The 12,090-nt window shown below is 43.6% G+C and overlaps 1 protein-coding gene across 5 annotated transcripts in view; it reads right to left on the bottom strand.

Annotated features, from left to right (window-relative positions):
- LOC124801730 (palmitoyltransferase ZDHHC6) overlaps positions 1-12,090 on the bottom strand; it is a 118,612-nt gene that overhangs the window by 6,950 nt on the left and 99,572 nt on the right. Inside the window, exons 8-9 of one of the 5 annotated variants that reach the window (XM_047263098.1) lie at positions 4,059-4,205; positions 3,817-3,946 (exon numbers count right to left, since the gene is read on the bottom strand). The exons of 3 other annotated variants lie outside the window; for them this stretch is intronic. In XM_047263098.1, the coding sequence (XP_047119054.1) occupies positions 4,098-4,205 (108 nt within the window). In that variant the 3' untranslated portion in view covers positions 3,817-3,946; positions 4,059-4,097. Of the gene's footprint in view, positions 1-3,816; positions 3,947-4,058; positions 4,206-12,090 lie in introns of those variants that run through there. One more of the 5 variants, XM_047263099.1, reaches the window with a different exon arrangement.

The raw sequence follows: 12,090 nt of genomic DNA, 5'->3' as shown, positions 1-12,090 counted from the left end.
CAGAGAGAGAGAGAGAGAGAGAGAGAAGATCCAATGGAGAGCAGCGCACTTCGTTACAGGATCATTTAGTAATTGCGAAAGCGTTACAGAGATGATAGATAAACTCCAGTGGAAGACTCTGCAGGAGAGACGCTCAGTAGCTCAGTACGGGTTTTGTTGAAGTTTCGAGAACATACCTTCACCAAGGAGTCAAGCAGAATATTGCTCCCTCCTACGTATATCTCGTGAAGCGACCATGAGGATATAATCAGAGAGATTAGAGCCCACACAGAGGCGTACCGACAATCCTTCTTTCCACGAACAATACGAGACTGGAATAGGGAGAATCGATAGAGGTACTAAAGGTACCCTCCGCCACACACTGTCAGGTGGCTTGCAGAGTGTGGATGTAGATTATTGGTCAGTTAATGAAAATATTGTTTATTTATTTATTATTATAAATAAGTATTCTTTATGTGCGTTTTTATTTTAATTATTGCTTTTAGTTGGTTTGGCTTAGTTCCTTATTTCCTTTTATCTTTAATCTCCTGAAAACATGGAAAATATAAATATTTCATTTTAAATACCACAGGAGAGCAAGAGATGTCTTCTGCAGTTGTGATCTCGCAGAAATTCCTCATCACTATCTGCTCCACCTGAAATCTCCAAAACCTTTACTCGCTATGCAGATCGTTTGGCACAACTGTGTGGTATGTTATTTGACGAGTCTGGATGATAGGTCCCACAATTCAGCAAGTTAAAGTTCATTAATTTGGAGATAATCTCTCAACAAATTCTGACTGTGGAAAATGCAGGTTCACACTATCATTCCAAACTTCACCTCCGAGCGATCTATGTCTCGTAATATCTGTACCGTGATAATTAACTAAATTCGGTATGGAGATACACACACCTTGAATACTTTATGTTAGTTATTGTATTTTATTTTGTGCAAGAAATTATTTGAACATTGATTACATACCATAATTTTGTTTCACAACAAAACGATCTCTCTCCTCCTCCTCCTCCTCTAAAACTAAATCCTTGGTTCAGTAAGACACAGAGATGTGCCCGTAGCATGGAACGTCCGATTCTCACAGTCGGTATATGCCGTTCGAGACAATATCAATATATTTTCCCGAGCTTCTTTCTGTTCGACTGTGAGTATTTTTGGCACCAGTTTCGCATACACTTTTCTCATGTTAAATGTGTTATATAAAATTTACCTTATGCATCCTTTGTCAATTCCTACAGTTTCAGAAATCGATTGAGTACTCAACCAGGGGTCAGATCGAATCATATCACCTACTTTTTTTAATATTTTCATCGTTATTGATGTTGAAGGGTAACCCAAACGTGAGATATCTTCAGTGTCTTATCGGGCATCTTGGAAATGCTTGAACTGCTCAAAAACTTGTGTATGTGATAAACAATCTTTGCCACATACACCTTTTAATAAAAGATAGGTTTCAGAAGCAGTTTTTCCAAGTTTCTTGTGAAACTTCATGACAATTTATTACTCAATTATTACAGTGATCATTTTTCCAGTGCAACAAAATCAGAGAACTTACGTAAAAAGAAGGCCACGACTACAATTATCTGTCCATAGACAACAGAGATGTTGCATTCAACTGAGAAAGCTTCATGCTTCACACCTACTGACTGTTTATCTTTGGTGCATGCGTACTTACTCTGTGACAGCATAAGTCCCGTTACTTTATAATCATATCTCATATGTCTTTGCAACCCTTACATTAAAAGCTTATGTCATTATTTCTATTGGGTACACCCTGATTTCTGTCATTTTACAAAGCACCATTTTTGGAACATAACTGAATTCTTCCTTGAAATCAAATCAGGAAGGACCTAATTTAAGTGTGGGTCTTTAAACTTGGCCAGAATTCATTACATAATTTTTTACTAATAAGTCAAGTGTCAAGCATATGGCATTGTACAATCTGTGCTACTACAAGAAATACACTCCTGGAAATTGAAATAAGAACACCGTGAATTCATTGTCCCAGGAAGGGGAAACTTTATTGACACATTCCTGGGGTCAGATACATCACATGATCATACTGACAGAACCACAGGCACATAGACACAGGCAACAGAGCATGCACAATGTCGGCACTAGTACAGTGTATATCCACCTTTCGCAGCAATGCAGGCTGCTATTCTCCCATGGAGACGATCGTAGAGATGCTGGATGTAGTCCTGTGGAACGGCTTGCCATGCCATTTCCACCTGGCGCCTCAGTTGGACCAGCGTTCGTGCTGAACGTGCAGACCGCGTGAGACGACGCTTCATCCTGTCCCAAACATGCTCAATGGGGGACAGATCCGGAGATCTTGCTGGCCAGGGTAGTTGACTTACACCTTCTAGAGCACGTTGGGTGGCACGGGATACATGCGGACGTGCATTGTCCTGTTGGAACCGCAAGTTCCCTTGCCGGTCTAGGAATGGTAGAACGATGGGTTCGATGACGGTTTGGATGTACCGTGCACTATTCAGTGTCCCCTCGACGATCACCAGTGGTGTACGGCCAGTGTAGGAGATCGCTCCCCACACCATGATGCCGGGTGTTGGCCCTGTGTGCCTCGGTCGTATGCAGTCCTGATTGTGGCGCTCACCTGCACGGCGCCAAACACGCACACGACCATCATTGGCACCAAGGCAGAAGCGACTCTCATCGCTGAAGACGACAAGTCTCCATTCGTCCCTTCATTCACGCCTGTCGCGACACCACTGGAGGCGGGCCGCACGATGTTGGGGCGTGAGCGGAATACGGCCTAACAGTTTGCGGGACCATAGCCCAGCTTCATGGAGACGGTTGCGAATGGTCCTCGCCGATACCCCAGGAGCAACAGTGTCCCTAATTTACTGGGAAGTGGCGGTGCGGTCCCCTACGGCACTGCGTAGGATCCTACGGTCTTGGCGTGCATCCGTGCGTCGCTGCGGTCCGGTCCCAGGTCGACGGGCACGTGCACCTTCCGCCGACCACTGGCGACAACATCGATGTACTGTGGAGACCTCACGCCCCACGTGTTGAGCAATTCGGCGGTACGTCCACCCGGCCTCCCGCATGCCCACTATACGCCCTCGCTCAAAGTCCGTCAACTGCACATACGATTCACGTCCACGCTGTCGCGGCATGCTACCAGTGTTAAAGACTGCGATGGAGCTCCGTATGCCACGGCAAACTGGCTGACACTGACGGCGGCGGTGCACAAATGCTGCGCAGCTAGCGCCATTCGACGGCCAACACCGCGGTTCCTGGTGTGTCCGCTGTGCCGTGCGTGTGATCATTGCTTGTACAGCCCTCTCGCAGTGTCCGGTGCAAGTATGGTGGGTCTGACACACCGGTGTCAATGTGTTCTTTTTTCCATTTCCAGGAGTGTATAATTGATAGTAAAGATCTTACTCCACTCCCTCTTCTCATCACTGACACTTATAATTATCTTCACTTTGATTCAACGTAAGGTTAATAAACCCCCAATTTACCCAGTAGGAAAGCAAAAGGAAAAAATTAATAAGATCAGCATCTAACATTCCATTATTAGTAGATTATGTTTCTCTTTAGTAGTAGATATTAAGATATTTATGTCTCTCTTCTCACGCATAAATTATAGTTAACGTATTTCAAAGTAAACACATACTACATTATTTTGGAGAAAATGATGAAAGGTGCATAAAAAGGGAATGTGTGCATAACATGAGTGAAGGGTTGTGAAATGGACATTATTTATGCAGTTAAAAAGCACAAATTCAAAAAAAGAACTACATCACATAGCAAAGAGTTGAAATCAAAGAGGTAAGTATTTTCTTTTAAATATGGCTCTTCTCCTTTCTGATTTTTTTAAACCAACAATTGGATAATATTTATCTTATTCATACTTCTGCCATTATCTCATTTCTCTGATTACTGCAACTTTACTTTTCAACAAATTCAATAGCAAACACTTTAAGCATAATAAATTAGTGTTTTATCATCTTCTCTCATTATTATGTCCATATCACTTCCACCATTTTTAAAAGGTGAATACAGGTAACTGGTATGAGCAGTAGCTAATACCATACTAAACTACAAGTTTTACAAGATTTTGTTCATTCATTAATTAACAGTTTTGTTGAGTTGAATCTTCATCGAAGTCCTCCTTGGCACTCCATTGGTGTGGGTAGCACAATGGAGCACCTGATGTGAAAGGAATTTCTGGTGTCAAATTCTGTCTTCCACATGCCACCCAAGCAGTATTTGAAACAAATAATAGAAACATAAAACAAACATATGAACATACACAGGATACCACCAATATTTAAAAAACAGTTTTTGTGCTTTTAAATATTATTAAAATGATGATAAAATTAGTTTACATACACTTGCTCATTTATAGACAACACAGATATGGAAAATTTCACACCTGTAATGTTTATGAGAAAACAGCCGAATCCTGTAGCCCCACATACACTATGTGATCAAAAGTATCCGGACACCTGACTGAAAATGACTTTCAAATTCATGGCGCCCTCCATCTGTAATGCTAGAATTCAATATGCTGTAGGCCCACCCTTAGCCTTGGTGACAGCTTCCACTCTCACAGGCATCCATTCAATCAGGTGCTGGAAGATTTCTTGGAGAATGGCAGCCCATTCTTCACAGAGTGCTGCACTGAGGAGAGGTACTGATGTCGGTTGGCGAGACCTGGCATGAAGTCGGCGTTCCAAAGCACCCCAAAGGTATTCTATAAGATTCAGGTCAGGACTCTGCAGGCCAGTCCATTACAGGGATGTTATTGTTGTGTAACGACTCCACCACAGGCCATACAATATGAACAGGTTCTTGATCATGTTGAAAGATGCAATCGCCATCCCTGAATAGCTCTTCAACAGTGGGAAGCAAGAATGTACTTAAAACATCAGTGTAGGTCTGTGCTGTGATAGTGCTATGCAAAACAACAAGGGTAAAACACGACCACATCATAACACCACAGCCTCCAAATTTTACTGTTGACACTACACATGCAGACAGATGGCATTCACTGGGCATTCGCCATACCCGCACCCTACCATCGGACTGTCACATTGTGTACTGTGATTCATCACTCCAGGCAACGTTTTTCCACTGTTCAGTAGTCCAATGTTCATCTGCATCTACATCTACATCTACGTCTACATCTACGTCTACATCTACATCTACATCTACATCTGCATCCATACTCCGCAAGCCACCTGACGGTGTGTGGCGGAGGGTACCTTGAGTACCTCTATCGGTTCTCCCTTCTATTCCAGTCTCGTATTGTTCGTGGAAAGAAGGATTGTCGGTATGCCTCTGTGTGGGCTCTAATCTCTCTGATTTTATCCTCATGGTCTCTTCGTGAGATATACGTAGGAGGAAGCAATATACTGCTTGACTCCTTGGCGAAGGTATGTTCTCGAAAGATCAACAAAAGCCCGTACCAAGCTACTGAGCGGTTCTCTTGCAGAGTCTTCCACTGGAGTTTATCTATCATCTCTGTAACGCTTTCGCGATTACTAAATGATCCTGTAATGAAGCGCACTGCTCTCCGTTGGATCTTCTCTATCTCTTCTATCAACCCTATCTGGTACGGATCCCACACTGCTGAGCAGTATTCAAGCAGTGGGCGAACAATCGTACTGTAACCTACTTCCTTTGTTTTCGGATTGCATTTCCTTAGGATTCTTCCAATGAATATCAGTCTGGCATCTGCTTTACCGATGATCAACTTTATATGATCATTCCATTTTAAATCACTCCTAATGCGTACTCCCAGATAATTTATGGAATTAACTGCTTCCAGTTGCTGACCTGCTATATTGTAGCTAAATGATAAGGGATCTTTCTTTCTATGTATTTGCAGCACATTACACTTGTCTACATTGCCATTCCCTGCACCATGCATCAATTCGCTGCAGATCCTCCTGCATTTCAGTACAATTTTCCATTGTTAGAATCTCTCGATATACCACAGCATCATCAGCAAAAAGCCTCAGTGAACTTCCGATGTCATCCGCAAGATCATTTATGTATATTGTGAATAGCAACGGTCCTACAACACTCCCCTGCGGCACACCTGAAATCACTCTTATTTCGGAAGACTTCTCTCCATTGAGAATGACATTCTGTGTTCTGTTATCTAGGAACTCTTCAATCCAATCACACAATTGGTCTGATAGTCCATATGCTCTTACTTTGTTCATTAAACAACTGTGGGGAACTTTATCGAACGCCTTGTGAAAGTCAAGAAACACGGCATCTACCTGGGAACCCGTGTCTATGGTCCTCTGAGTCTCGTGGATGAATAGTGCGAGCTGGGTTTCACACGATCATCTTTTTCGAAACCCATGCTGATTGCTACAGAGTAGATTTCTAGTCTCCAGAAAAGTCATTATACTCGAACATAATACGTGTTCCAAAATTCTACAACTGATAGACGTTAGAGATATAGGTCTATAGTTCTGCACATCTGTTCGACGTCCCTTCTTGAAAATGGGGATGACCTGTGCCCTTTTCCAATCCTTTGGAACACTACGTTCTTCTAGAGACCTACGGTACACCACTGCAAGAAGGGGGGCAAGTTCCTTCTCGTACTCTGTGTAAAATCGAACTGGTATCCCATCAGGTCCAGCGGCCTTTCCTCTTGAGTGATTTTAATTGTTTCTCTATCCCTCTGTTGTCTATTTCGATATCTACCATTTTGTCATCTGTGCGACAATCTAGAGAAGGAACTACAGTGCAGTGTTCCTCTGTGAAACAGCTTTGGAAAAAGACATTTAGTATTTCGGCCTTTAGTCTGTCATCCTCTGTTTCAGTACCATTTTGGTCATAGAGTGTCTGGACATTTTGCTTTGATCCACCTATCGCTTTGACATAAGACCAAAATTTCTTAGGATTTTCTGCCAAGTCAGTACATAGAACTTTAGTTTTGAATTCATTGAACGCCTCTCACATAGCCCTCCTCACACAGCATTTCGTTTCGCGTAATTTTTGTTTGTCTGCAAGGCTTTGGCTACGTTTATGTTTGCTGTGAAGTTCCCTTTGCTTCCGCAGCAGTTTTCTAACTCTGTTGTTGTACCACGGTGGCTCTTTTCCATCTCTTATGATCTTGCTTGGCACATACTCATCTAACACATATTGTACGATGGTTTTGAACTTTGTCCACTGATTCTCAACACTATCTGTACTTGAGAAAAACTTTTGTGTTGAGCCATCAGGTACTCTGAAATCTGCTTTTTGTCACTTTGCTCCTTACACCAAGCAAGGCATTTACCAGCATGAAGTGTGGCTTATGAGCAGCCATTCGACCATGAAATCCAAGTTTTCTCACCTCCCGCCTAACTGTCATAGTACTTGCAGTGGATCCCGATGCAGTTTGCAATTTCTGTGTGATGGTCTGGATAGATGTCAGCCTATTCCACATTATGATGCTCTTCAGCTATCAGTTGTCTCTGGCAGTCTGTACGCTTTTGTGCTGTACGTGTCCCTTCACATTTCCACTTCACTACCACATTGGAAACAGTGGACGCAGGGATGTTTAGGAGTGTTGAAATCTCGCGTATAGACATATGACAGAAGTGACACCCAATCACGTGACCACGTTCGAACTCTGTGAGTTATGCTCTCTCATGATGTCTAATGACTACTGAGGTCACTGATATGGAGTACCTGGCAGTAGGCGGTAGCACAATGCACCTAATATGTGAAACATATGTTTTGGGGGGTGTCCGGATACTTTTGATCACATAGTATCTGCTGCCCCACATAAGCCTGTTTCTGTTTCCTGGGCCATCTAATTAAAATACAAAATATTGTAAGAAGAATCACTCTTTTCATTTGTACAACAAATACTGAAGTTTACTTTTTCATTAAGTAATTACTAATTCATTCAAAACAACATTTTTGCTTTGTTTTTGAAAGTGACTAGCTTACGAATTTCACCAGGTAAGTTTACATATGTTTTAGATTGTGTGTTCATCATCATCATCAGTTAAAAAGCTATATGAACTTCAATGGTACTGGTTATGCTTATGTCAAAATATCTCAGTATAGGGTGTTCCTGGAGGAGTAATCATTAGAGACAAAAAGTCTAGTAAACATGGGCTCTGAAGTGCATACCTTAAGAGCAAGAACACATGGGCATCTTTGCTACTCGAAAACACATCTATTCTACTGAACAAGTGCTCCTAACTCTTAAGGTATGCATTTTAGAGCCCATGTTTAGTAGACTTTTTGGCTTTGAATGAATGTTCCTGTCATGTCCCTGAATACTGACTGTTCCTCCTGGGACACCCTATATAGGACAGACCTTTTAGACAACTAGCAATACATGCAGCCCATTCTTGAATTTACTGGCTTTGGCAAAAATTAGAATAAGCTTGACTTCTTACGCTATAGTTAAGCTAACCATCCTTAAAAATTATACCATCCCAACCATGTTATCACTCAGAAAATTCCAAACAGTACAGTCTCTTTGTACAATATCTATACCATATTAAAGTTAACACCCTGTAGAGAATAGTATGAACCCTTACCGGTTGTCACCATGTATCAAACAAAAATCTATGAAAAAATCAAATCTATAAAAATAAATAAAAATATACACTACTAAGCTCAACCCAGATAGTTTTCAGGGGTCTGATGTAGTCATCAATTTAGAACAAGTCTCCCACAGAGGAAAACTCCCACAGGATGTTCTATTTCCTCCGGCATTGCCAACAATAGCATTACCATTCCTGGTAGACTCTCCTACATGGGCTTAATTCCAACCATAAATTGGTACTTAGTCGTAATAAGGAAAAAAAGTACTTCCCTCCACAGAGGACACAGGGTACTATGGCCATGGTAATTATTTGTAGAAGCTCCACGAGTCTTCATTCCTTTACTCTTCACCAATATACACCATTATCAGTGCCTACCCCTTAAAAGGTAAATAAAAAGAAAAATGTGGTTCCCAGACCACAATATTAAATAATGCTACAACTCTTCAGGAGTTTTCAGATAACATAATCTATCGCAGTACACTGTAATTGTTGATGCTGGCCCCTATCACGTGCACAAAGGGTCTCCGCTATATGATGAACAGCAACTATCATTTTCATAACACTATTATAAAAGGAAAGTTGTGCCTATCTGCGACTCAGCTGTATGATGAGTAACTACTTCCCTTTTCATTATATCGTCACATTCCATCCTGGATTTTCTATTGAACTTTTCATAATACTGTCACATAAAACAAATTTACATGTTGTATGCTAAATCTTCCCTTGATCCTTCCAATTAATTTCTCACTTTTTATGCTACATTTGTGACTTAACAAGGATTAAATCTCCCACTTTCAATTGCACGTGGGTGCCATTGCCCATATTTTCTTCTGTTTCTCTCCTTCCCTGAATAAACACACTTCAATATTCGTTGTATGCATTTCTGGTACTATTACAAAAATGTATGCCATTGCTCCCCAACCAAGAGGCAGTGGACCAAACAGGTCCACAACCACAAGATCCCAAATGCTTCCTGTTATTATTGGTTATAAAATAATGTGTGTATGTGAAGTAAATACTTTGAATTTCTGACATGTACTGTATGTTCCCAGTATTTTCTGTGCTAGTCTAAAAATATACACTTATGTGATCAAAACACAAATCCTAATTCTTTGCTTGCCTCATGTCACACACATTCAGAGTTTCCTCAATAACTGATATGTGAACCCGCTTTTTTTTTTTTTTTTTTTTGGTGGGGTTTAAGGGCGCTCAACTACTGAGGTCATTAGCGCCCAGTCACTGTTGTTAGAGCACATGGAATCTAGTAAAACTCAAGGGGAGGGGGGGACACCAGAAAGACCTAACAAAGATGTAGATAAAATAAGTAAAAAGGTTAGATGTCTTTGGACAAGCCATTCAAAGTTATAAAACGCAGAACACTAGCAGCTGCTCGAGCGTCATCAGCTAAAATATCCGGTAAAGTAGATGGCAGGGACAGGACAACACGAGATTGACTAAAGCGGCGACACGACAATAAAACATGGCGCACTGTTAATGCCTGACCACAAGGGCACTGCGGGGCTGGGTCACCGGAGAGCAGGTAGCGGTGGCTAAACCGGCAATGCCCAATCCGCAACCTGGTCAGAAGGACCTCCTCTCGCCGAGATGGTCAGGAGGAGGTTGTCCAAGCAGTTGGGAGCGGTTTTACTGCCCGGAGCTTGTTTCCTTGGAGGGATGACCAAGCACCCCCCACAACGATCAAGCCTCTTACAAACATCCCCAAGAACGTCAGATGACAGGACACAATGGGAGGCTGGCCGAGGCAAGAGGACTGCAGCCTTGGCTGCAGCATCCGCAGCCTCATTCCCAGGCACTCCTACATGTCCGGGAAACCACAGAAAGCTGACAGGAGAACCATTATCAGCGAAAGAATGGAGGGACTGCTGTATCCATTGAACTAAGGGATGGACCGGATAGGGAGCTCCAAGGCTCTGAAGAGCACTGAGTGAGTCAGAGCAGAGTACATACGATGAATGGCGGTGGCGGCGGGCATACTGAACGGCCTGATGGAGAGCAAAAAGCTCGGCCGTAAAGCTCGAACATTGGTCGAGGAGCCGGTATTTAAAGGTGGCGGCCCCGACGACAAAGGCACAGCCGACACCATCGTCAGTTTTGGAGCCATCGGTGTAAATAAAGGTGTGACCGGCAAGTCGAGCACGAAGTTCGACAAACTGTGAGCAATACACTGCAGCCGGAGTACCCTCCTTCGGGAGTGAGCTGAGGTCGAGATATATATGAACCAGAGCCTGGAGCCAAGGTGGTGTCGGGCTCTCACCCTCTCTGAAGGTGGTAGGGAGGGCAAAATCCAATTGTTGAAGCAGGCGACGGAAGCGGACCTCGGGGGGCAGCAGGGCAGACACATACAACCCGTACTGACAGTCGAGAGAATCGGCGAAGAAGGACTGGTAAGAGGGGTGGTCGGGCATAGACAACAGCCGGCAGGCATACCGACACAGCAGTACGTCGCGCCGGTAGGTCAATGGTAATTCGGCAGCTTCAGCATAAAGACTCGCGACAGGACTAGTGTAGAAGGTTCCGGTCGCAAGACGTAACCCCGATGGTGGATGGAGTTGAGACGACGTAAGAGGGATGGCCGAGCAGACGAGTAGACCAAGCTCCCATAATCCAGCTTCGATCGGACTATGGACCGATACAAGCGAAGCAGGACAGTGCGATCCGCTCCCCAAGATGAACCGCTAAGAACTCTGAGGACATTAAGGGAATGTGTACAACGGGCCGCCAAATAAGAGACATGTGGAGACCAACACAGTTTCCTGTCCAACGTGAGCCCTAGAAACTTAGTTGTTTCCACGAATGGGAGAACAACGGGACTGAGATGTAAGGATGGCGGAAGGAACACTTTATATCGCCAAAAGTTGATACAAAGCGTCTTCTCTTCAGAGAACCGGAAGCCATTTGCCACGCTCCATGAGTATAGGCTGTCTAGACAACGCTGAAGGCAGCGCTCCAGGAGGCATGTTCTCTGGGCACTGCAGTAGATCGCGAAGTCATCGACAAAGAGAGAGCCTGAGACATTAGGTGGAATGCAATCCATAATTGGATTGATCGCGATGGCAAAAAGGGCTACGCTCAAGACGGAGCCCTAAGGCACTCCGTTCTCCTGGAGGAAGACGTCGGACAATACGGAACCCACACGTACCCTAAACTTTCGATCCGTTAAAAAGGAATCAATAAACAGGGGCAGGCGACCGCGTAGGCCCCACCTGTGCATAGTGCGGAGGATACCTCCTCTCCAACAGGTATCATAAGCCTTCCCCAAATCGAAGAACACGGCTACCGTTTGACGCCGTCGCAAAAAGTTGTTCATGATGAATGTCGACAAGGTCACAAGGTGGTCAACAGCAGAGCGGCGGCGACGAAAGCCGCATTGGACATTGGTAAGTAGCCTTCGAGATTCAAGAATCCAAACTAACCAAGCATGAACCATGCGCTCCATCACCTTACAGACACAGCTTGTAAGAGAAATGGGGCGGTAACTAGAAGGAAGGTGTCTATCCTTCCCGGGTTTGGGTATAGGAACAACGACGGCGT

This window comes from Schistocerca piceifrons, chromosome 1 (assembly GCF_021461385.2).
Source record: "Schistocerca piceifrons isolate TAMUIC-IGC-003096 chromosome 1, iqSchPice1.1, whole genome shotgun sequence".
NCBI classification, from domain to species: domain Eukaryota; kingdom Metazoa; phylum Arthropoda; class Insecta; order Orthoptera; family Acrididae; genus Schistocerca; species Schistocerca piceifrons.
The sequence above is the reverse complement of the archived record's forward strand: the minus strand, read 5'-3'. Positions and strand labels throughout refer to the sequence as shown.